Source organism: Corvus cornix, chromosome 5, assembly GCF_000738735.6.
Source record: "Corvus cornix cornix isolate S_Up_H32 chromosome 5, ASM73873v5, whole genome shotgun sequence".
In the NCBI taxonomy this organism is placed as follows: Eukaryota; Metazoa; Chordata; class Aves; order Passeriformes; family Corvidae; genus Corvus; species Corvus cornix.
In genome coordinates, this window is record NC_046335.1 from 37,118,498 (window position 1) to 37,145,037 (window position 26,540).

The 26,540-nt window shown below is 40.1% G+C and overlaps 1 protein-coding gene across 1 annotated transcript; it reads left to right on the forward strand.

Annotated features, from left to right (window-relative positions):
* The first annotated feature begins 993 nt into the window (after positions 1-993).
* LOC104698614 (cytosolic phospholipase A2 epsilon-like) lies at positions 994-25,923 on the forward strand. The gene is made up of 20 exons (XM_010414025.4): positions 994-1,140; positions 3,057-3,129; positions 10,561-10,697; positions 11,001-11,132; positions 11,480-11,520; positions 12,285-12,327; positions 12,882-12,945; positions 14,324-14,484; positions 14,716-14,808; positions 15,460-15,497; positions 16,172-16,328; positions 16,788-16,924; positions 17,406-17,628; positions 18,795-18,909; positions 19,611-19,748; positions 20,589-20,696; positions 21,803-21,994; positions 22,464-22,630; positions 24,066-24,249; positions 25,099-25,923. The coding sequence occupies exons 1-20, from the start codon at positions 1,114-1,116 to the stop codon at positions 25,335-25,337; spliced, it is 2,469 nt and encodes an 822-aa protein (XP_010412327.3). The 5' UTR covers positions 994-1,113; the 3' UTR covers positions 25,338-25,923.
* Positions 25,924-26,540: the final 617 nt, after the last annotated feature.

Genomic DNA, 26,540 nt, shown 5'->3' on the forward strand with positions numbered 1-26,540 from the left:
TATTTTGAAACTGATTGATCTGTTAATTTTTATAATAGCAAGGATTATTTTAAAAAGACAAAACCAAAACCCAAACTCTCATTTTTTTATTTCTTGTGTACTAATTTTGTGTACTCCCTCAATGAGGCAGGGACCACCTCACATGATGTGTAGTCTCCTGTGCAGTGAAGTCTTATAAATGTGAAGACATAAAGAATATGTGAGAACATGAGGAGTAATTAACATTGATTTCAACATTAATTTCACCCTCCCTAATATGTCCTCTTAGAGGTTGTTCACTGGAGCATCTTAATTCAGATACACAAAGTAACAAAATTTTTGAGAAAGTGAGTGAGCTTTTAAAGCTTTTTCTTTACAAGGGAAACTCTCTTACATGTTCTACAGGTGACTTGGGAATTGTTTCATGTGATATTTGTCACTGCAAAATCTGCTTGGCTGAAAGACAATTTACTGCCTGAATTTACAGCATTTGTAAATTTACAGTTTACAGCAAAATAGAAGGTGAGATGGGGATAACAAAATTTCTTTCAGATGTGTCTTTACTTAGAGACCACGTACCATCTATAAGCAATAAAAGCTACAAAAAGGCTTTTGTATGCACATTGGTGTGTTTGGATGCCCTTGGCCGAAGAAGTCTTGGGCAACCAGATGGTCCCTGAGTGCTGCCAGTCACCTCCCCACAAGGCGCTGCACTTTGACAGCACACCTGTGGGCAAGAGCATTGTGGCCTCCTCAAAAAGTGATGAGGATGCTTGAAAGTGTAAAACATTTGCTTGGTGCCTATAACCATGAAGGGAAGATCCCTTTTCAGTCTTCATTTCCCTCTAACTACAACTGCAAAGACCATCCATCTGCAGTGCCAGAACCTGGGTGCTTTGGAGAAGGTGTGCAGCCTGCACTCAGCTCCCGGGCAGCGAGGAGGAGGAAGAGGAGGAGGAGCTGGGGATTGCTCAGGTGTGGCGGTGGCGGGGTGAGGCTGCGCTGAGTCAGGCACTCACACACCTGCCTGCCGGCTCCTGGCCACTTAAAGCACAAGGAGCTGCCCGGCTGAGACTCCTCTGTACACATCCACTACCACATTTCACACCTGGCTCAGACAGGGAAAAGACCACGATGGGGCTGTTCTACAGCAAGAGCCAGGTAAGAAAAGGCAAGAGGAGACCCTGCAATGAGCTGAGCAGGCTGCCCTTGGGGGCAGAGGGGACCTGCTGTAGGAGCTGATGTTCCACCTCTTGTATCTTCAGCTCTGAGAATTATCCTGACCACCAAGAGTTTCTTTCTGGCTGGGTTTTGTGACTGCTTTGTGTTTTCACTTCAGGAATGCAAAAACTTTAGTGATGTAATAATTTACTATTTTGAAAATTCCCAATTAAAAAAAAAAAACAAACCTTTTTGCTTCCATCCAGCTGGGTTAGGCAAAACAACACACTGAGGAAAAATAAGTAATTATCACTAATGTCAATGAATGCATAGGGAGAGTCAGGAAACTAGTATTATGTGAGGTGTTAAGTATAGCTCTCTCAAAAATTGTGGCAGTTTTGGGGCATAGGGGAATGAATGGTAACATATTGTTTCATACTGATCTACGTATTTGTTGCAGTGATACTCCCTGCTCTATAGGTAGTGTGCATGAGGTGTCTCTCATATGTGCTTGTTGCATCACTACTCAGTTTTGCTCTTTCCCTTTTGCTCCTCTTGGTTTTTGGTGTGCTTTACTGGGAGGTTTTATGGGATTTGTTTGTCTCTTGTTGGTGGGATTTTTGGCTGGGGTTTTGTTGTTGTTTGCTTGATTTAGGTGGTGGCTTTTTGGTTTTTTTTGTCATTTAGAGCATTAAATGTGTAATTTTTCCTCCTTTTATTCTTTTAAGAAGGAAAATTACCTAGGGAAAAAAGTACCTCAACTTTAGTCCCTACATATTAAGTACCTTGTTTGTCTGATCCTTGCTTAAGATGAGAGGATGACAAAATCAAACCAGTTTCCTCACAGGTTTGTTAAATATCTTTCGGTAACCACTTTTAGGTTTAGGTGGTTTCCCAAAATCATAGAATCTTAAAAAGGCTTGGGTTGGAAGGAGCATTAAAATCATCCAGCTCCAACACCATCCCCAGGGACAGGGATATCACCCATTAGGCCAGGTTGCTCAAGGCCCCATCCAACCTAGCCTTGAACGTTTCCAAGGATGGGGCATCCACAACTCCTCTGGGCAACCTGTTACAGTGCTTCAGCATCCTCTGAGTAAAGAATTGCTTCCTAATATCTAATCTAAATATCTTCTTTTTTAGTTTAAAACCATTCCCTCTCATCCTATCACTAGCTGTGTAAAAAGTTGCTCTCCCTCTTGTTTATAAGCCCCCTCTAAGTACTGGAAGGCTGCAAATATTTCCTTCGATACATTCCTGAGAGTTTTAGTTAAGGAAGATTGAGTGAGCTGAATTATTCACAGAGAAATAATTACAGAGTTGTGGCTTTCACTCACTCCTCCTGAGAAGTTTGGGGTAGGTCTCTGGAAGGCACTTTCCAGGTCATTGTTTTTTAAAAGCCAGCACTGCTCCATATCAGACATAAGAATGTAATTATGTAGCTATAAATCAACTGATGAGCAGCATCATTACACCATGATATCATTATTAATTCCTGCCCTGCTAGATTGTTTGCTGTTTGTTGTGAAATATAGTGGATATATATGACATCCTGTGAATTTTCACAGACCAAGATGTGTGTCAGTTGTATTAATAACACAGCAAGGTTCTCTATCACACATTTCTCTGAGGTTGGGTTGCAAGAGTCAGATACTTGAGGGCTGACACAAGTTTCCTCAGTTGAGGGTTAGCACAAGTTTCCTCAGAATGAAAAATGGAGGACATCAGAGGTTTGGTCTGTGGCCACACCTGGCTAAAAACCTTCTGGGAAGAAGACAATGCACAAGGAGGAAGCTCAGTTTAGAAATGTTTTTGATGGTTGGAACTGAAACACTTAATTCAATTCTATCTCTGATTGTGCTTCTGTTCTTCCTTTTTGCACTCTCATCCCATGCATTTTGTGTGCTGTTCAACAGACAGAACCATCGCCATGCAACTTGCTCACCGTAAAAATCATACAGATGAAAAATGCCAGAAAGGCAGACTTGTGTGAGTATCTTTGCTGTATACCCCTGGAGCATCCTCAGGCTTGTAAAACTACTCTGAATATATCAAGTGTCACAAACACTACAGACTATTTATAAAAGGAGAGAGATGGAAGATGTGTGATCCTGGTATGCTGAAGATGAGGTAACACAGAAGATACTATTTTTTGTTTTATCTTTGTTGATATAACACTGAAGTCTAGCCACCAGTTGTAATGCAGAACATGTTTTTATACAGAATGCATAAAATATTTCCCACCTGAATCTGTAAATAAATGTTCTTCTAGTCACAGGAAAGATTGCAATAAGAACTTTCTTTCTATGGTTCCTTCTTAAAGTCTACCCTGTCCATTGTGTAACCCTGGGCCTATCAAAGAGTATTCGACGTGAGCTCAGGAGTGCACACTTGACATCTCTTACAGATTATCAAATTTGATTCAGCAATAGGCATGGCTCACAGTTAGCTTTTTCTATTCTTAAATATTTTTACAAACTGCCCAGGAATTATAGTTACACAAATATTTATGAATGGTCCATAAGTACCTGAACTGCAAAACATTAGAAAAAACAGCTTGAATGACAACCACCTCCTCCTGTCTGAGGAGATGGCTGATTGTCTTGTGTCTGCTCATTTATACAAAGGTCTGAATGCAAAAAGTTTCTATATGAACAGGCCCAAGCTAAAGTTGTTCACATAAAAAGATCCAGGACAAGAGATTTTTGTGCCTTTCCAACGTTATTTGCTCCAAGTTCTGCAACAGTTTGTCTAGAGACCAAAGGTATGCGAAGAAGAGTTTCTCACTGATTTTTATTGAAGAGCAGTAAGATGCTTTGTTGTTGATGAATGTATGGGGAAGAAGAATCCATATGAACCTTCCCACTGGACTACTTCTACAGTGTGGAAACCATATTTGAAGCTCAGTTATAGTCTGGAGAGAAATCCCTTCCTACAGCTAAAACCTATTTGAATGTACAAATGTGCATGCTGAACTGAAAAAAGAAGTGTGGAAAACTGCAACCCTTAGATATCTCCCTACATAATGATGTTTTATTAAAACATCTGCATGATAATGAATTTACCAAACTTCCTTTCTAACTTTTTCTCATCTAGATCAATGCTTTTCATTTTCATCTTTAAGCTGGTTTTGTTCTGAATGGAGTTTATTATGTTTTGATGCTGTCCTATTCAATACCAGAAAGTTTCTCGGGCATGGGACTGGTAGTGAAATGCTCAGCCTTTTCTGCTTCCCAGTCCAAGCTGTGTCCTGCCAGCCCATAAAGCTTTCTAAAGGAGCACTTTGAATGACAGAGGTGATTTTGGAGGGGAAAAAGTTTTGCATGAAAAAACCAGGACAAATACTTGCAAAAGGTGAATGCTTTGCTTTTTTGTGGACATTCATCACGCAGGAAAAGAAAATCGTATCAGTCAGGCAGCACTGCCTTGCTTATGTTTAAATGTTGAATCGAGTTTTGACTGACAGCTGCTTAATTCCAGTAACACTTGATTTTACTGAGTGTGACATTTGTCAGCTGTATTTATCAGTAAGATTTTCTTTTAAGCTGTTTGAGGACATATTTTTCTATGCAGACAGACTTGTAGAAGTCACAGATTTCAATGACAGGCTCTTTATCATATGAAAAAAACCTATATTTCAAAAGTCTAAATGAATTAATTTAACCTCTGCTTAACTTTGCTGACAGTGTAAAAGCTAGTGCAAATTGCATGTTCGTAACTTTAGAGGCCTTCCACTGAGAAGCAGCAAAATGGGAGTCTTGAGATAAAAAAAAAACGAACAAAATTTTGCTGGTTTGTGTAAAACCAGGGGAGTATTGTTGAGTTGATTCAGTCACCTTTACAGTTCCCTAAAGATTAGCTTGACACCGCTTTACAAACTCAGAAGCATGTGTCCTCCATCACCAGCAAAGTAGACTTCTGTATAGGACCATTTTCCTAACACTGATTTTTTTCTCATTCTTTCTTTTCTCAGCCCTGTTGTTATTACTTTCTTTTTCCTGCAAACTTTTATAGATAGAACAAGTTGGCAAGTGTCACCTATTTTTCTTTTACCTTACTGACTTTTGACATTTAAAATCAGCTTCTTCTATCTCTTGCCTATTGTGTCTAACCTTGCACTAGGTTTCTGTAGAGTTTTCAGATCACTTTGTCTAATACTCATCTAGTGCTTGAAAGGTCTCCCAACGTGGTGCTGCAGGTTAACTTCATTATTAGTCTATCTGCTCCATTTTCCAGGTAATGGAGATGGGAAAATTAATCCAGAACAAGAGAATCTCAAAACCTCACTAACATCTCTTATGCAATATATAGTAAAAGACCTTTAATGGGAGTTCAGTGCATAAGAGAGTATTTTTAAATAAGATAATTTAAAGTGTTTAATTCTGCTTTTTAAACCCCGAATCTTTCTAATGTACCCTTCCCACTGATCCTTCGGTGTGTAATTTATAAGACTAATTTCCACTTGTGTATTAATGCATATCTGATATCCTTGATAACACATGTGAATTTAGTGCCTTGTTTGTGTTCTCCACATTCCCCTTTCTCACTGAGCACACCCACATCCTCATCAGGCTCACTGGGCTTCTTGATATTCCCGGACCTGTGATTGCTTGCCAGTTCCCAGATTTGGGTGTGTCCCCCATAAGCATCCTGACACCCTAATGGGGTAAGACTTGGATGTGCATCAGTCCAACCCACCCTTAAAAACACAGCTTTGTCTGCTGAGAATTTTCAAATTTCAAGATCAACTGCTCACCTTGGGCAACCACCATAGCTCTGGAACAAACAGAAGGATGTGGCTTTTCACAGCATGAGGTTCAGCTTGGGAATTCCCCATGGCAGGAGATAATGAATGCCAAAAGTTTATGCAGGTTTCAGGCAGAGTCTGGACAAGTTCAGAGAAGAAAAAAATATCATGTTAAAGTAGAATCAGGAAGCGTGTATCTTAAATTTTGAGGGCTGAGAGAGCATTAAATGATGTTTTCTCTCTTATACTCCCCTTAGACACCCATCTCTAATTGTGATGCATACTGTCCTCTGGCACTGATGTCCTTCCTTGATAAGACCAAAGGTCTTTCCCAAAAAAAAAAAAAAAAGAAGTCAAAGAGACTAAAGAATAAGATACTGCAGAGAAGTTAAGTCTTTGAGTGGAACTAGCAAATGGAAAAGCAAGGAAACAGAGTGTTAAGGGTTAAACAATGTGAAAGTATAGAGTTAAAAATATTCTTAATCATTTGCTTAGTAAGACTACGATATTTTTTAAGCTTTTACAATTTTTTTTTAAACTATGCTTTTTAATTTTGGAAACTTCAAATTTTGGATTTTTTTATATAAGACATAAATTTGGGTACTATCCTTTATAAAATTATTAACTATGTTTTATATTTTTAACAGAACTTTTTTTAATGGAATTGCAGTAGCAATTCTGCCACATATGAGATCAATTCATGTAAAATTCCCTTGAGATCCTGAAAAGAAATATAGTCAGTGAAATACATTATTGTTTGAGGAACTGTTTTTCACCACGATACTTATTGCAGGAACATGCAGACTTCCTCTGGTGTTCTGTCCCCACACGGTTGTTATTGTTTCATTGTTATTTATTGTTTACTTCACCATTTAAGCAGTTGCAATTACGCACCAGCAGCCTATTGTTCTAGGTGCTGCATGAAATACGGTTATAAAATCAGAGGATGTGGACTGATGAAGGCCAACAAGGAAGGTTGTTTAGCAACATCTCAACAAAGGGGTGTTTTAGGGAGGGATGTAAATGAGACTCTTAATACTGATTTAGCGATACTTGTAGGGTGCTCCACCCAGTGTGAAGGGCTGGGTGGGAGAAAGTGTGAAAGCTTTTTCTTGAAGTTTACCTATTAGAAGATTAATATTGAATGCTCCCTGGGGACAGGCACTGATCTCCTTGGACAGAACAAATTCTGATAATCTGACTGTAAATAGCCTTTTGGAAGGCCACAGAAGAAGCCCACATTCTTATTTAAAAAAGAATATAAGAAGTTTCAATGACATCAATTATCTAATATTCTACCCTCTAGAAGACAGCAGTGCTGACCTGTCCACCCGCCCTCAGCCAGATACCTACTCAGCTATGAAGTGGGGGAAAAAGAAGAAAAGTACTTCTCTCAGCTGGTGTTGATAGCTTGTATTTTGTGGCTTGGCTGGATCCAAGTGCAGGGTGACCAGGTCAAGGAGATGCTCTGGGCAAACAGTGTTTGAGACCATATTCTTGGTTCAGCACAACAAGAAAAGACTATACCATAAGTGTCATGAATAATCTACCTTCCAGAAACAGTGAGGAGCTAAAGGCAGTCCATGAGGAGAAGGATGCTCAAGGCTTCTGCCCAGGTTACAGGCAGGCTGAAGGTTGCAGCTGTTAACATCAAAAAAGGAGATGGAATTAAAATTAAAATGGTTTAGCTCTGCTTGAATTTGAGCTCTCTATGAGGCAGGTGAGATTTCAGCTCGAGCCAGATGAGCGGATGCCCTGCTCTTTGGGATGCAGCATGGGGCTATGGCTGTGGTGTTTTTTAGCATGGGTCATGTTGTTGTAATGCTTCCTAATGGTAAAGCACAATTAAGATCCAGTCCTGCCTGCTATTATCGTGGAAGATAATTAGACACTTAGTGTAATAACTGGACGAAGAGACTGTGCTTTCATAAATACCTGCTGCCACACCTGCTTTTGGCCGGATATTGCCCCACAGAAATACCATGGCTGCCATCCCAAGCATGTTTGACAGCTGTTCACGTGTCGTGATCGAGGGGAGAGACCCAACAGGTCACTGGTGTGATGCTGTGCTGTGTGTATCTTGTGAGAGCGTAGTTGCTGTAGTTAGGTGGTGGTTAGGCTTAAGTACCAGGGTGATGGGGGTTTGCTTGCACGTGGCTGGCAATGGGAACCTCATACGTGTGCATGCACAGGCAGTGGGATATTGCAGGGAGACCGACCAGGCAGGGCACAGGGTAGGCTGAGGAGTGCCATTTCACACATACCTGCTTATAGCTGGAGGTGGTCAGGCAGAATACCGGACTGAGGTATCAGAGATGTGTAAAAAAGTTTCCTGGGTGTTGTAAATGCTTCCCTCTTAACACCTGGAAAATACTTTACAAACAAGAGGTAGTCAGCTTTAAGAGGACATTTCTGGAAGTGCGAAGGGCATCACCAAACACATTTTGAAGATGGGAAGAGGGAAGCATGCTTGTTTAGTGGCTGTGTCAGAAGTCTCCCTGAGAAAGTCAGAGATCTGAATGAGAAGTCAGGGCTCTGATGTCTGACAGGTAGTTATTTCTTAAAGGTGTATGATACAGTGTGGTAACAGACAGTGATTACTTACAGAGAAAAAATAATTGATGGAGTTTCCAAATAAGACTTTGTTCTTTGCAACAGATGAAGTCAGAGCATGTATTACTAATTGGGAAATGTCAGCAAAATAAGCTTTTGTTCACCCATAGACCTACCCATTTGGATCCTTCTGATCCTTCTCCTAGTGGGGACAAGAGCCAACAGCAATCTGCGCTGATATCAGTCTGGGCTTCCCAAGAGCCAAAAGAGATTTTTATGTGGACATTTCCTGTATGCACACAGAATTTTGGGAGCTATTAGAATTGTTAACAGCTCAGCTGATTTCTATGTATTTTGATGGTTTTTTTAGAAATCATATCTCTTAATATGACAACTACTTCATCAGTCAAAGTTACTCTTCTTCCATTCAGAGTTACTCAGAAAAGATGACTTAAGCCTCAGAGAAGTCAGAGGAGAAAATAAAGGTTGATTTTGTTAATCCTTGAGTTACATGTGGGGAGTCAATAATGGGCCAAGTCAATTATTTTGTGTTTCCCAAAGTCCAGTCTGCCAATAAAACTGAGTGTGACAAGACTTAGGCCTATTCAGATGCTGTTCAGATGAAGGTGTGTCTGTTATGTGACGGCAGGAATGGTTGAGTACATGGCATTACAAACAGAGGAAATACAATTGTACTAATGGGATTGGCATTTATGGCAATACTCCCCATTGCTATCTTTGGCACTTGTGTAGGTTGTCATCCCTAACTAAGAGATCATGTTCTGTAGGGTGATCATCCCTGACTTTTGAGTGTGGGTCTACAAGCTTGTTAATCTAATGATTCATACTTGCCTTCTATTTCCTAGTAATGATGACAAATGTATTTGCAGGTAGATTATTCTGACCTCAGAATGAAAGTGCTTGTTGATGATGCAAGCATTGCAGACTGCTGCTAACCACTGTTTCCCACTAAAAGCTCCTATGATGGATTTGTAAAGCCACAGTTTACAACTGGCCTCTTCAGCTGAGAAAGGAAAACAAAAACACTGAATATGCCCTCCCTACATCTGGTAACATTAGAATTCATAGGTGAAATTTATGACCTGAACACACATCGAATGGAAACCACAGAGCAATGCAATTTTGTGCAGAGAAGCAATGTCAGCTCACTCTGTGCTGGGAACAGCAGACAAGCTTTCACCTGCACATGAAGTGTTGCAAATACCTTTGCCACCCTGGCTGAGGCACAGAGATGCAGGTGAAAACAGTGACATTAAGAAATACCCTTTTTTTATACAGCTTTATTGCTGAAAACTCTGCCCCAGTATAGCTGCTTCTCAAAGCAAATGTTATCTATCAAACTGTTCAACCTTTCAATGCTTTTCTTATAATCTTCTTCACAGAAGATTAAATTCAACTAATTTCATCTCCACAGGTGATTACTCTTTTCTTGAATTTTTTTTCTTTATATTTTTTTTTCTTGAAAAACTGTGTTGTTGAGTGTTTCCTTCTTTAACTTTCATAAGGGAAGAAAGTTAACTGAAAGCAGATGCCTTTGTAGAAGATGTGCCTTCTGTAACAGCAATTTGGCTTCATGGCAACCTTCAGTGCAATGAGCTCTTACCTCCTCCACATTGGCAGCCAGAGGTCCTAGAGAAAAGAAATGATGCTCAGACAGTAGACAAGGCAGAACTTACAGCCAGAGTTACTCTAGACATATAAAGGCATGTTCATGCTTACCTGTAGAAGCCCCAGTGTGTAGTAGCTGGGCTCTGTCCATGTGCAGCCCCTGTCACAGCTGCTAATGTCCACGGTGCCCAGCTCCGTGAGGCCGCTGTGTTTATGTGCCCCAATGTGTATGGATGGCTCTTCAGCAACACAACTGAGTATTTTGAATATTTTTTTTCTCAGGAATTGAAAAAGAAGTAGTTCTCAAGAAAAGCACACTGACAGGCGTTCACAATAGTAAAGCAAGATGGTTGTCTAGCAGCAGCTTGATGGTACTGAACTCTGTGTATTGCTTTGTGTACAGAGCTAAAAATGCACACAGGGCACCACCTGACAGGGAACTAGATTGTTTCATTGGTCTATTGCTTTCCTGCTTTCCCTGTCTTTAACAGTAAGTCAGTCTGATTGCTACGTGAGCCTGAGCCTGCCAACAGCTTCAGTGCAGCATTTCCGCACCAAGACTGTGAAGAACAACAAGAACCCGACATGGAACGAGACCTTCCATTTCACAATTCAGAGCCAGGTTAAGGTAAGAATGCAGATACCTCCAGCAGCTATTCTTACCAAGCATACCATATAGTCCTTCCACTCCACGGGTCTTTCTGAGTTCCCTTGCGAAGTATTCACACTCTCTTACTGTACCTATTTAGATTTTCATGGTTTGATAAGACTGTATCTGCCTGCATGTAAGACTGTCAAATAGAGTACACAGAGACCAACTGCAATGTTTTATTTTTTCATTCTGGAGCTTCTTTCCCAAGGTTCTTCAACTCAAATGAAATATCTGTAACATGTTATATTTGTTAAACCTTTCATATTTATTTTTCCCCAGAACATTCTAGAGCTTAAAGTGTGTGATGAGGACAATATAACTCAAGATGACCATCTCCTCACTGTTTTCTTTGACGTCTCCAAAATCCAGCTTGGAGAAAACATTCAGCTAAGTTTCCAGCTGAATCCACAGGTATGGATAAAAACCAAGGACAAAGCAAAGAGGGTGTGGTCAGTGAGAATATGCTTATGTGGAGAGCACACCAAAAGGGAGCAGCCACCAAGAGGCCCTGCAGTACGTATTCCACTTGTCCTGCAAGGCCTACACTAGGAGTCTGCTAAATTAATGGATAAGATGCTAGAAGAATATGATACTAGAAGTATAACACATACAACATGAAGGAAATTAAGTCTGTGGCATGTGCAGTAACAAAAGGTGGACACTGGTTTATAGAGACCACTGAAGAGCATAGATTCCTGTACGGTATCTCTCTTCACAGGAGACCAACCTGCAGTGACTGCCTTTATTTTCTTTTGCAGGGAAAAGAGGAGCTGGAGGTTGAATTCACAATGGAGAGCAGGTGTGTAAGATGAAATAGGTGGAGGTATAAGATGGAAATACAAGGTTACTACTACAAATCAATTCACACTTGCAGCCCCTTAACACTGTCAACATCTGAATAAAACAGAAGCAAGCACGGGTGCTGGTGGGAGCATAGAGACATCCCTGATGGCAGTTGCTCACCAAGCTGAAAAGCACATTCTACATAGGAGGAAGTTTTAAGTTTCCCCTATTGTTCCTTAGTGTGGGATCCCAGATGTTTAGTCTGTCATAAGAGTATTTTCTTTCTGTGTTTCTTTGCTGACTGTACAGTTAATGGAGAGAATAAGCATGTAGATCAGTCCTAGTGCTGCTGTGGATTTTTAAGGCAAATGGTATTTTTTCCCCTTTTTTTAATGGCGTGTTGGATGAATTCACCAGCTTTTTAGCTCTGATGCCACAGGTTTGAACTGAACAATTTAGGGCAATACTGTAATTATGCCATTCCTCTGTAAATTTTCTTCAGTGTGTCAGAAAATGACCCTGTCTGATACAGTGATGAGTTCCTCTGTTTAGCAGATGTCCACAAACGTTTTAAAGTCCAGACTCTAACCTGTGAGAGACAAACTGGATTGAATATGCTGGAATATGTGGAATTTCTGATGCTGTTTGTCCATGCTGCTTGTCCAAAGATGGACTTTTAAAGATAAAGATAATGTAATAATGCTTAAAGAAGAATCAAGAAAAGGAGAAAAATAAGAATGTGCTGATTTTGAATTGATTGTTTTCCATTTTGTCTTTCAGTCCAGATCCTCCTGAAAACATTGTTACTAATGGAGTTCTAGTGGTAATTTTTATTTGATAATCCTTTCCCCTGCTGTATAGGAAAGCATGTTGCAAAGCTGGTGTTAAAGGTACCAGGCCATGTGGTGGCATGGAGGCATTGACCAAGACACAGTTGGTGTTGGCATTGGCTTTCCCCTGTGCTCCCAGCTAGAGACTCACACTGGGAGAGGTGAAAGCTGTGAAGACTGTGAGCTGCTGCCAGTGCTCACCTAAACTGAGCTGGCCTCTGGGGTATGACATCCCTCCCTCTGCTCAGGGAGAGCTGGGAAACCTGTTTGGAGAGCCTCCTCCTGTGGCAGATCCTCCTCCCCCCCCACTGTTGCAGGCAGAGCAAGAAGATCCCTTCTCTTTCCTCATCCCTATGCATTCTGCTATTTCCCATGGGAAAGTCCAATGCCATCTCCCTAGACCTAGTAGCGGGGTTGCAGGCTGGCACCACCTGTCCCCTGAGGTGCATGCCCCAAGACCCTGTGGGCATGTGTCCAGTGGACTGGATGAGGCAGAGCTCTCCTGATAGTGAATGCCTTTGTCTCTTGCCCTGCTTGTCTCTTGCAGTCCCGTGAGGTTTCCTGCTTGGACGTGCAGGTGAATGATGGGAGGCTGAGGAAGGACACTATGGGTGAGCATTGCACTGACTTATGGAGCAAATCAGGTTGCCACTTAATGGCAGAAACACTCAGTGTTTTACACTTGAACATCCTGGTTTAAAATTATTTACAATACAAGACAAAATCTGACTGATGCCAGTGGCCTGTGCAGGAGGTTGTACATGATAAAAAATACTCAGATTATTCCTGAATGTGGTGAGATAAGCATGTGGTATCATTTCCCCACAAAATATTTTTCTCTGCAGTAACATCTTGCCAGATACTTAAAATTTTCCAAAGCATTTGTGCAAGGAATTGATGTTTATTGGGTCCTAAACTGAAGCTAACTCCTGTTGTTTCTGGATTCTGGGACAAAGAAAATGGTCAGAATGAGAATTGGGCCTATTTTACCATCTAACTTCATAAAATTTCTTTAAATATAACAATACAGAAATGCCATTAGGTGAAAAACAAGACACAGTATATTAACAAAGACGTTTGCTGCACACTTAAAGCAGTGTGTCACTGCCATGTCAAGCCCATACTTGTGGAACTGTGTGCCTCCTAGGCAGTTTTTAAAGTGTCTTGTCCTGACATCTCATGATGACCCCAATCCAGCACACTGCTTAAGCACCTGGATGATCCAGTTGAGCTCAGCTGTCACAGAGAAAAAGTTTGCTAGATGTGACTGAAAATGCTTAAGTCAGGTAATTCTTTTGAAGGCTGACTACATAATTTGGAGTGTGTATCTTTACAGAATATATTTCATCTTGAACCTTGTGGGTTGATATCTTTCTATATAAAGACCATTTTTACTTACTTGAACAGACATATCTGATGCTTTTTACATGAAAGGAAAAAAATCACTAGACATGGCTTTGTAAGTGCCAGAAGTATTTCAAAAGAAATATTACAGGTTGAAGGAAAGAGAAACATGACAGAGGGACTGAGATTTAAGTGATACCAAAGAGAACTGTGGTCTGATACAAAAAACCCATGTTTTTCCTGAAAGTCCAAAATTTTCAAAGTATCTCAGCAACAAGACAGTATGTAATACTAAAACATTATTCTAGTGTAATGATAAGGTATTTTTCACATTTCAGACTTTCAGAAGAGAGTGTCCCCCCAAACTATTATTGGCTGTGAATCATTACCTAATGATCAGAGCTGTAGTCTCAGCTATCAGAAATATATCTAAGTGCAGTGGTACTATAGGAACAATCACTATATGGCATGTTCTGTATACCACCTCTAAAACTGCAACCCCCAGATAAGTCAGTCTATTTATTCTTCCTATAATTTGCGTAACAAAATGACATCGTTACTTTAGAAAAACATTTATTACATTACTGTGCAAACAAATTATCCCCATTTTTTGAAGAACTTAAGTTTGAAACACCTTTGCTTCAGAGAGAAAGTTTGCATTGACTGTGGACGGGTCGTACGAAGGAACCCAGACGCACACGCTGAGCTCCTGCCTGTGTGCGGCGTCCCCAGCCAGGTTCCACTACATCAAGTACAACCAGTCGGCGCTCACTGTGGCTCTGCCGCGGCGGAGGCGGCTCAGCAGGGTACGTGGGCACCACTAACAAGGGCTCTGCGGTGTGCATTCCATTGGGGACCTCTAACGCCCGAGTGTGTGTGCAGGTCTGTGTGTACTGGGAATTGGTAAGTGCATGTATGTGAGACAGGGGAGACTTTTACCTTTTTTTCCTTTTTTACCTTTTTTAAACTTTTTTTCCTCCTTTTTCTTTTTGTAGAAAAGGTAACTTATTTATTTTTTGTCTTACCATTTCTTTCAGTCTATATCAAGTCAAAATGAAAGGGATATGAATGAATCTGTGATTCTACCTCTGAACTCGCTTCCTATACAAGAGAAAATAACAATAGGAGAGGTGAGAACAAGTCTTTCTTAACAGTAAACAGCCCAACACACATTCAATTTGGTGGATGATTAGTCTTAGAGCTCAGTGATTCAGTTCCTGTCAGACATGAAGCATGACTACAGTGTAAGGTGTGAATGACAGTCACTCTGCAATTATGCAATAGTTACTTTTTCTTTTGTTCTGCACGTGGTTCCAGGCATGCTCTGTGCAACCCTGTTCTGAGTTTAAACTAACTTCCTGAGGACATGTCTAATATGTAAGTTCATCACGTAGTGTGCAAGCTAACAGTAATGGATATGACAATTAGGACTTACATTTGCAAAGGGAATGCCTGAAGTAGAAGATAAAACAGAGATCATTCATATGTGTGTGGTTCAGATGTCCAGCTTTCAACAACCTTCCCAGATAATGAATGTTAAGCTATTAGAAGCTGAGGGGCCCTAAACCCACCTAGCTTATGTGAATGGCTTACTTTTATTCAACCCAGACTCTGCTGGAACTTGTGAAGGTCTCTCACAGTCCAGACCATTGCTGGCCAGATTCTCCAGCCATGTTGCTGAACTAAAAGATAGTGAAACTCAGACCCTAGATGGAGTGGGGGAGGAAGGCGCAGGAGTAACGACCTGAGCATGCTTACACTGTTTGTATTGTACTTTTCAGGACAGGACAATTGACTTGTACACAAAGGCAAATGAATGGTAAGTGAGTCTCCAGCAAGGCCTGATCTTGTAACTGGGAGGCATCTGCTCCTACACAAAGCTCATTTGAAATCAGCAGGGGTCAATGCAGGCTCAATTGGGAGCAGATGTGTGAGTTCATTACTGGGTTGTAGGCTTCTATTTGTGAGGTTCTTTTAAATTGATGGCAAGTTAAATCATGGATCTCCTGTCCTCCAAATATCCAAGCTGCTAGTGCATCTCAGCAAAAGGTCTTGATCTGTGCGCACTACTATGCCCACAGATGGAAAGACCAGCTCCACAAAGAAATCAAATTTCTGAATTATATAAACATAATAACTTCAAGGCATAGGTAGCTGTCTTTCTAATCTCACAGCTGCAGTGCCTGTTAAGTGGTTATGTAGTTACAGGATGCACGGCAGCACTACTGAAACTTGAAAAATTAATTATATGAGCAAATAAAACCGGAAGTCTGTTGTAGATACCGTAACAGGACAGTGTGTTGTGATCTGCTCTGCCTTCCCATTTGCATCCTTGTTTTCAGCTACAGCAATTAGCAGAGGCCTGTCTGCGCTGTTGTTGATTCTCATTTATTACATTATACTGTCCCCAAACTGGTCTGTAAACACACATAAGCACAGCTGGAGTTGTCCACAGTGACTAATAATATAACAATATCTGTGCCCTGGTCTCAGGACTCAGGGTCTGTGTTTCAGGCCAAGAAACCTTGATGCCCGCCTGGGGTTTGACCTATGCACAGATGAACAGAATTTCCTGCAAAACCGAAAGAAGGTAGTTGCTGCTGCACTAAAGGATGTTCTTCATCTGGAGGAAGACCTGCAGGAGCATGAGGTAACCAGTTAAGGGCACTGCTGGAGGATTTTTCTCTCTCCTTTCCCTCAAGCCTGGAGATGAGGGATGATTTTTTTACCTCTATCTGGATAAGGAATGAGGACTGTTAATATCAGCTTGTCCTCCAGGGCACTTTGCTGCTCAGCTAGAGAGTTCAACTGTCTGTTTAGATGAGCAAAATCTCTGTTTCCACTCAGCTTACAAGTGAACCATTTGAAGATGTTTCAAACCAATAGTTTGGTCTGTGTTTCTTAAAAATTCTCCCTGAAGTGCCAAGACCTAGTATATTCCACAGGGATGTATAGCATAGAGCAATGTTGCTTTATCTCTTAATTTATGTGTTTTATTTTACTAGTGTCTGGATGCTGCTTTTGTGTTTCTGTAATATTTTGACATTATTTGCACCTTAATGCCACTCTTTCATCTATGATTTCTGCTCTTTTTTTTGGTGTCAAACAGGTGCCTATAGTGGCTGTGACCACAACAGGATGCGGCATAAGAGCACTCACTGCCATGTATGGCAGCATTTTGGGTCTCCAAAACTTGCGTGTTCTGGATTGTGTTTCATACATCAGTGGTTCGTCTGGCACAACATGGTGAGGAGTCATTTTGATACTGTTGTTTGGATCTTGTTGTGTTAAGAAAAGTCCATGTTTTATCTTAGTTTCCGAAAGGGTAAAGGTGATCAATGGAGTTATTACTTCCATCTTTGGGCTATGAATGCCAAGGTTACCTGTGAAAGGACTACTGTGCATCATGACCTATCCCTAACCAAAAGAGGAGACTTTGTTGGAAGTGTAAACATCCTTAATCCTATGCAAACTGGTCCTTTATTGTTATTTACTGTTTGACAGAAACAGCATTGACAGCTAGTGTAGCTGCTTGTGTTGGATCTCAGATGAAGTGATTTTTGACTGGTTGCCTTTAGACTTGCATTTCTGCTCAAAGAAAGCTCAAAGAGGAGAGCAACTAAAAGATAAAATGATAAGTGCCCAAAATTCTGCAAAGTGTATTCTCTGAGTTTTAAAAGCATCCTGTTCATTTTTCCCTGCATTCCATCATGTTTCCTGTCTCCAGGACAATGACAAAGCTATATGAAGATGCTGATTGGTCACGTAAGGATCTTGGGGAACTAATTATTGAAGCACGGAAGCAAGCAGCCAAGTGCAAGATGGGGGCTTTTTGCTTGAAAAGTCTGAGGAATTATTACAGAGAACTGAGCCAAAGGACCCAAGCAGGACATAAAACCTCTTTTATTGATCTGTGGGGGCTCATGATTGAAGCCATGTTAAATGATGGGGTAATGTCTACACATCTTTCTTCTCATAAAGTTGTTGACTTAATATTTATGACCATTGCAAGAAACTAGAGCCCTAGGAAGAGACACCTGGTCAGTAACACTGTATTTGGTCCACAGCAGAACACCACTTATTTACATTAATAACTTGGAGACACAGTGTATGTCTACACTGGAGCCTGAAGTGTGATTGAATGTAGCAGAAATGCTCAGGCTAGCTCTAAAGTAACCAGAATGATGATTAACACTACAGCTGTGCAAGAAATTTTTAAGGTTCTTAGGTGTTTTTTATAGCCCTATGCTTTTATCTCTCCACTGCTGCATTATTTGCACAAGCTGCACTCATAACTTGAATGTACTGCAGATGTACCCTTTACATCCAGCTGTTTGTGACTTAGTGATAAGGAAGTATATAGATCCAGAGCTGGTGAGATATAGTAGCTGCAGTGGGTGCCTTTCAGCCACTTTGAATTTGACCTCTCAGGATCTTCAATTTCTAATTTTATTGTAATGATACAAGCAAAAACATTCCAGATTTTCTCCAGACTGGTGATAGCTGGAGAAAAAGCTATTTTATTTCAAATTTCTGTAAGCATGGTTTACATTTTGTCTAGATGAAACAGAAAAATTAAATACACTCATATCATATTTCACAAAGTGTTTCCAGCCTCAGTGCTACATAGCAAAATTTGCTAGAATTTAATTTGGCCAAAGTATACTCAAAATCTCCATTTCATGTGTATGTTTTTAGTATTGGACAGCTCAAGAACTTTTCCTCTGTGGAAGTTAACTTTCAAAGCAGTATTTAAAAAAAGAAATCTTGATTAGAAGGGTCATTAACATGCTGCCTTGAAGAACTCGTATGATAAACAGATGAAGTATATGGTAACAGCTTTATTACCCAGATATGCCATATATTTTAACTTACATTTAACCATACAATATTAGAACAAAATGTGAAGTGATTCATTGCTGTCATTGTATATTGAAAGCAGAACACGGTTGGTTATCTTAACAGAAATGGTTCCTGCTTTCTTGTCCTCTGTTATTCAAGGACATGGAAGTAAATTTAGGAGCAAATTCAGGAAAATTGTCTTAGACTTTATAAGATAATGTCTTTAAGGAACTGATTATAATCTAACTCTTTGGGGTTTTTTTTCCAAATCCAGAAAAGCCACCACAGACTTTCTGATCAACGTCAGGCAGTGAACCAAGGTCAGAACCCACTGCCCATCTACCTTGCTCTTAACGTCAAGGACAAAGTTGCCACCAAAGACTTCAGAGGTAATGTTTGAATTCTGAAAAAGAGCTATATTTTCACCCAGGGAGATACATTGTGGGGACACATCATAAATAATGATGAATTGTTTTAAATTCTCACTCCAAGGCCAGAGAAATAGTGTTCAGAAATGTAAAGAGTAACTGGGTTGGCACATGATACACGTCAAGAGTTCAGTATTTTACAAGATCTCTTGGCATATGATTGTGTATTTTCAGGTATTTACTTCAGACTAATAATACAATATAATTCTGTAGCACAGTCTCAGAAATTATATGATTTCTTAAAGAAAGTGATTCATTAGATCTTTAAGTTTACTTAATATATGTTTTGGTCCATGACGGGAGTTGGAACTACATGATTTTTAAAGTCCCTTTCAATCCAAACCATTCTATTATTCTGTTTTTCATAGTTGGCTAAAGGCAATAGAAGACAATGTGTGTTTTAGTCCACCTTCCATGAGAAAACTTTGTACTCACTAGATAAAAAAAAAGAATTAAAATTTTCCCCAGCCCTGACATTGTTCATTCACATACCTGCGCACAGTGTGACAGCTGATTCAGCAGTGGCTGTTGGCAGGGTTTGCTCAGGACATGTGCTAAGCCAGTTTTCTTGTGAGAACCAATGCCTGAAAGGCTTATTCCAAGCCTAACAACCGGACTATTTTCTGTAGTGGCGTTAACCTTGTTGGTGCATGTATTGGCAGAGTGGGTGGAGTTCACACCATATGAGGTGGGCTTCCTGAAGTACGGCGCCTTCATTCGTGCTGAGGATTTTGGCAGTGAGTTCTTCATGGGTCGCTTGATGAAGAAACTCCCTGAGTCACGAATCTGCTTCATGCAAGGTAACTCACGAAGCTGGGGGAGTGACAAGATTTTAACAGAAACATTAATGAGTCAGGAACTCACCCCCAGAAACCGGCTGTCAGCAGGAGGCAGCAGAGGTACTGGGTCAGTCAGCTGACAGGCTCCCCAGGGAAGTGGTCGCAGCACCAACCCTGCCTGAGTTCAAAAAGAGTTTGGACAATGCTCTCAGGCACAGGGTGTGATTCTTGGGGTTGTCCTGTGCAGGGCCAGGAGCTGGCTTGATGATCCTTGTAGATACCTTCCAACTCAGGATGTTCTATGGTTCTGTGTTTCCTGAGACTCATTCAACTGCCCTTGCCAGCAATGGTGGTTTTATCATTTGGTCTAAGATAAAAATAAACTAAAATGACAAAGAAGTTGTCATGTACCTTTGTGACTGCTTTTGAAGCATCATCATTTCCTGTAGCTTGCAAAAACTTTTCAAAGTTGGAAATGTATGACACTCTGTGGAAGCCAAATAAAAAGTTGAAAAGAAATCAGTGGGACAAGAGAGAAGAGAATCAGAGAAGCAGCTGGCTGAAAATATTTCTTTATCAAAGGAAAAAGGAAATGAAAATAGGAACATGGCAGCTGAAAATAAAATTAAAAAAAAAAGTTCCAGGTAACCAGGTAAAACATGGTGAGAGGGAAAAGACTGAGTTTTATTCTGAAATAAGTTTACCTTTGGAGTCTGGCACTGAAATAGATGCCTGAACGTCTGCAAAAATTTGATAGAAATACGAAAAAGTTAGAGAAGAGCTGGGGAAGGAGCAGAAGGCAGTTTTAAAAGAACTTGTGTTTACATCTGCATTGCTTATTATACCTCTCCCACTTTCTAGGAATGTGGAGTAGTATCTTCTCCAAAAATCTCTTGGATGCCTGGCACGCAGCTGACAATTCAGAGGACTTCTGGAACAGGTGGACCCAAGACAAAGTGACTGAAATAGGTAAACCAAAACACCTTCCTCCAGGCCCCTCTGACAGGGTAACTGCACTCACATTTCCCATTTTTTAAGCTTTTCTGTCATCCTGTTTCTCTCAGTCTCTGGGTATGGAACATACCAAAAAAATTAAGTTATTTGATTTTATTGAATAGGCAGTGGTTCGCTAGTGAGATTGTGACAAGAAGGAAAGGCACCATCAGACAGGCCTTGATGTAAAGGAGATAGGGATGGACACATAAGGTGGTCCCTAAAGTATTGTGTTTAAAAGGCTTGGAAAGAAACACTTCTGTCAAAGCCTCATGTCATCTGTTTGTTAGCCAGAAAGAAGCTTCACTGTTTCCATTTCAACATCTCCTTGCCCTGAACAGCACATCCGTCCCTCAAAATCTGACTAAACTGAAAGACTTAGTAGACATCAAAGTCAACGTAGTGGAGATCTTACACCACCTGAGAGAAACAGCTCCAAACTGAAAGACCATTCCTTGAAAATACTCATGAGCATCTTCATGATAAAATTCAAGAAAAGCCAGTGAACAGACTTGGGTCCCATTTCTGTGGACTATGTTTTCAGAAAAAACCCGCCAAAGTCTTATGTTTGAGTTTATATAAGTAATTTGCAAGTTTTGTTGAATTCAGGTGTCTACACCTGAACCAAATAGGACAAACTGGCTTTTTAAAAGTAAAAATATTTAGTTTGAAAGCAAAATGCTAAAATTTTTCTATGCTTTTCAAAATAAGCTTTAAATTTAACCTACATGGAATCGAAAAGCAGTAATCCCTTAAAATGTATTAATAAAATTATTTCCCCTGTTTGTTGTTTTCTTGGAGAAGTGAATTACTTCAGTGTGTATCCAAACCATACAGTTTTATGAGAAAAATGTTCTTTTAGTCATGTGTAACCAATCAGAGTTTAGAAAACACAAGTAAGTTTATACTTTTGTCATTAAATTAACTGGAACTCATAGCAGATCATAGGGAAAATAATGCAATGCTGAGCTGTGAACACATGATTACAGAAGACTCATTGACCCTTTCTCCTCTTTGTGTCTTGCCTCTTCTTAATTATGGTTGTAATTCAATGTAATGCCATTTATGCTGTGTATCTCTAGAGGAGCAACCAGACCTGCCTGAGAAGCCATATGAAATGGCTACATGTGTTTTCACTCCTACAAGCGGCCTCTCCACAGCGCTCCGGGATATCCTGACGGATCGCCCTGCCGTCTCCAAGTACCACAACTTCCTAAGGGGCTTCCAGATGCACAACGAGTACATCCAGCACGAACATTTCATGAAATGGAAAGGTGTGGATGGCTTTCCTGCCTACATGTCTCATTGGGGTAGGCACAGGGGCTGGGAATTAGCGAGGGACGTTTGCATGTCCTGAAGAGAACTAAGCAGGTTTTGTGGTTACCTGTTAGCGTTCACTGAGAGGAGGGAGAATGAAGGAATTCCTCACACCTTTCACTTTCACTAACACAAATGTTCAATTATTGGGTCATTGGGTATTCAAAGTCCTCACAGGAATAAAAATTGCTAGGGTTTGGGTTCTGCACAAAGTCAACATCTGCATAGGTTTTGGTGCAGTTCATGGGTTTAGAAACACCAACAAAATGTGAGTGGAGAGGCTGAAGGAGCCTTAGGATTGCTGCATGCTACCCTAAAGCCAAGGGGAGATACTGCATGGGAGGGGAGCTCACCTTCCTTTTGCTTTCTAACTTGACAGATGTCTTTCTGCAGTTTGCTAATAGCTCTGAATCTTCCACTCTTTAGACACTTTGCTAGACACCTCTCCTAATGACCTGAGAGGCAGCTCGGAACACCTGGAGTTGGTGGATGCAGCTTTCTTCTTTGAAACCAGTTACCCGCCCCTTATGAGACCAGAGAGGAAAGTGGATGTCATCATACACTTAAATTACACAGGTGGATCGCAGACGTTGGTGAGAAGTCTCAAAACTGTTTTTTTTTTCCTAACAGCTTTTGCTTTGCTTTGCACAACTTTCAAACAGATGTCTCTAAAACATGGAACTTAGTGGAATTTAGTAACATTCTGTTTTCAAACCTTAGAAGAAAAAGGGAAATTTCTAGAGGGGAAAATATGTCTATTTTTCTCAAACTACTTTTGAAATATCCCTAAGTTCTTCACCAGTGAAATACAGACAGGCAAAGTGAAGTTAAGAAAGTCAAGCTGCAACATCTATTATAGTCTTATATATAATATTTAATAGCACAAATATAGCCAGGAAACTTTTGTGATCCAAGTGCTGAATTTAATCTGCATTTTGCTTTTAAATGTAAGATTTTTTTTGCTTTTTTATTTTAATGTTAATTTTCTAGCTGTCCAGGAACAGCCTAGTGAGTAATGAATTTCTTAATCTTTATTTTTATCTCTCTTAATAAATATATTCTTTCTCCTTAAATAGTGGACTTGGAGCAAGGTATCAAATGCATTTACTATGTTTGCAGAAATCTGATTTGATTAAAATGGTTATACAGATTTTGAAAGCAGTATTTACCACATATATAGACAGTTTTAGACCTCAAAATACAGACTTGAAACTGTAAACCTGTCCCTGTGGGACACCCCAAAACCCACAAGGTTCAGTGGTTAAGGTTCTCTCCATTTTTCAAGTGGAAGACATTGCAATGGTGCAATTTCACATGAAAAATACTTGTCTTTGTACTTCAGTGGAAATGATAATATCTTCTACTATATTTCTTTCTAGTATTCTGAAATCTTTTGGAAATACTTAATTCAAAATGAGGTGGTACTTTTTTGTTAGATAATTTAAAAAAATTGGTCATCACAAATGAGCTTTCTGATGAATGTTTTTAGTGCTATATTTTGAGGTCTAAAATATGTTATTTGAAAATCTCATGTTATTTCTAAAATTCAAAGTTACAGATATGGGTAGGTTGGTCTCTAAACCCTGCTGAAGTTTATTGAGGTCAACTCACGAGTTATCCTGCTATATAAACAGACAATGGGACTGGGAATCCTACTGTCTTGGACTGCAAATTTAGTTTTGTTTACATCCACATTTTTTCTGACTTAGTTCTCCTTTAATTAATGGTCTATAACATGGTTTGAATTTATCTGTTCTGTTCCTATATCATATTCCCATTTTAGAGACATGCCTTAGTACAGATTTAAACTCTCTTTACCATCTTGATATTAGGTATTTTCCTGGAAAACTATTTCCAAATGGCTCCTCAGGCAACTGAAAACCAGTCCTTGGGTCTGCAGGTGTCCGCATTATTTCTGGGTGTCTGCCTCTCAGTCTGTTTTGTGCAACTTTGCATGAACTACTGGGCTTTGGCAGCAATCTGATCTTGGCTATCTTTTCTGTTCCCTGTGCTGCTGCTCTTGACCAGCCCTTGGAGCAGGCTTGCAGATACTTTGCAGAGCAGGAAATTCCATTTCCCTGCATTGGACTGATGGATGATGAGAAGAACCTGAAAGAGTGCTACATGTTCGATGGTGCAGACACCCCAGGAGCTCCTCTGCTGCTTTATTTTCCATTAGTGAACGACACTTTTCAAAGATATGTAGCACCTGGTAAGTTAACAGTACCCAGCTAACTTTATTGACTCAAGGAACAATCCCAATCCCACTCCCTGGGTGTTTTTTCCTCAACCCAATACAACCCCTCTTTGTTTGTTTGCTTGTTCATACTAGTGAATAGATTGCAAAACGGGATGATTCAAACTGTTTGCAAAATCTGGTGAAGTCTTGTGCATAATTTTATTTGTGTCTTGGTGCAATTCAGGGAAAGAAGAAATGTGTTCCTCAATTAGAGGAATGGAAACTAATCTCTTGTAATTTCCAGAAGTTTACTTTAGTGTATAGAAAAAACCATATTTTTTAAATTATGTGTGGTTTTATGACAGTCAGATCTAGGTGAGAATCACAGTGTAGAACAGTTCTGTGGAGGGTCACTGTGGCTTCTATTTAGACCATTTAATATGCTGGCTGAATATACTAGAATATCAAAGCAATAGTACATGAAGTGTCCTTCTGGATTAGTATTTGAGATGGAGACTTTGCTTTTAAGATCATTTCCAAGCCTACTAATATTCTGCTTCCTCCGGTCTTATATATCTCTGTTGTTACTGGTTTGTGTTGTACTGAAGAACCTGTCTGGTAAGACTTGAGCACCAGTGACCATACAAAATGATGTGCCATGAGCTGGCCAGTAGACGGTGCTAATTGCAATGGAAATGACATTTAGCGACTTGTTTTTTATTCCAATAGGCTTTGTTCAGAAGTAGATTTTTCAGACATCATAGCACTGCACTTATCTTTATAGCAATTGCATCTGTGATCTCTCCAAGTTATTCTTGACCCATTCTATCAAAGTATCGTGTGAGGGACTATACAAACACATTTCTTATTTCCTCTTGACAGGCATGACACGTAGTGCTGCTGAAATGGAACAGGGGAAGGTTGATATCTCCAGTTTCTCCTCCCCATACTCAACCAGGGAGGTCTCACTGAAAGCAGAAGATTTTAACAAGCTTCTGAAGCTGACTAATTACAACATAATGAACAATGAGAACATGATTCTTCAGGCCTTGCGCATGGCTGTGGCACGAAAGAAACAAACCCTGAGCCAGCCAGCATCACAGGCACAGCCCTCTGCTTGAACAGCATTATTCTCTCCCTTACTAAGTATTTACCAAGACAGCACATACATGATAAACACTTCACCATATTGGCAGGGGCCATGTCTTTCTAAGTAACCTTCTTAATCTGATCCAGAGTTGTGGTATTAAACTCAGCAGTTTCTGTTAACACCATCTCACTGTTCAAAAGATGAAGATTCAGCTGTGTGTGATAGGGAAACAGCATTAGCTCTCTTTCGCTGCAATCTCTTATGGTCTTGGTGGCTAGTTCCTAATATTTTTTCATATGCAAAATATTTTGGCATTTCACTGGGACTATTGGTAGCAAATCCATAAAGCCCTCTTCAGACACAGAAGGTGATGACCATGCAGTATCAATTTAAGACATTTTACTTTGTTTTGATAACCTGAATTAGATGGCCTTCTACCTTTAAAGATTTTGTTTCCCAGGTGCTTTTTTTTTGGTCATAAATCGTCATGAAATAAATATTTTATCAAGGATGTTTGATTTTTCATATTTGTGTTGGATAACAGAGATATGGATCAGTAGCCATTTAGGTCTTTGATGACACCTGTTCTTATCAATTAAATCAAGTGTACAAATTTGTTTTGAAGGACTACTGCTATTTCCTCTCACAACCATGTCCTGTCCCAGATCACATATGTGTTCTTCAGTTATCTCCCCAAAATGCAATTTTGCTTTAGCATCATCTGGAACTTGTTCAGTATAGTGTATTGAACCATTATGAAAACAGAGAGCATGTGAAAGGGATTGCAGGATGTATGGTAATTGAACACTGGAGACATGCAGTAAGATACCACTTTCCTCTTCACTGCATCACAGCGTATCCCATGCTCAAACACACTTAAGGCCAAAAAAGGTCCAGCAGAGAGAGATGTGGAGCTTATATGCATTCTTCCTTAGAGGTGAGTAACTGGAGAGAGAGAGAGGTATTCTTTTCTATATCTGGAGCTGGTTAAGAGGTTGGTTTTTGCTGGTTTTAGGTAGTAGCCCCACAGAAGCATTGCGAAAGAAAGGCAGATGCTGGCATCTGGGAGTTTGTGAAGGGTCAGCCAAGATGAGACTTACAGGAGTCCCTCAGAGCCTGGCCTAAAACAAATAAGGAAGAGCTATAGGAGAGTACCTTCTTTCCACAAATTTTTCAACAAGGTACACAGACAATTTCTGCCTTATATTCTAAAATCCCGTTCACTGTTTTATCT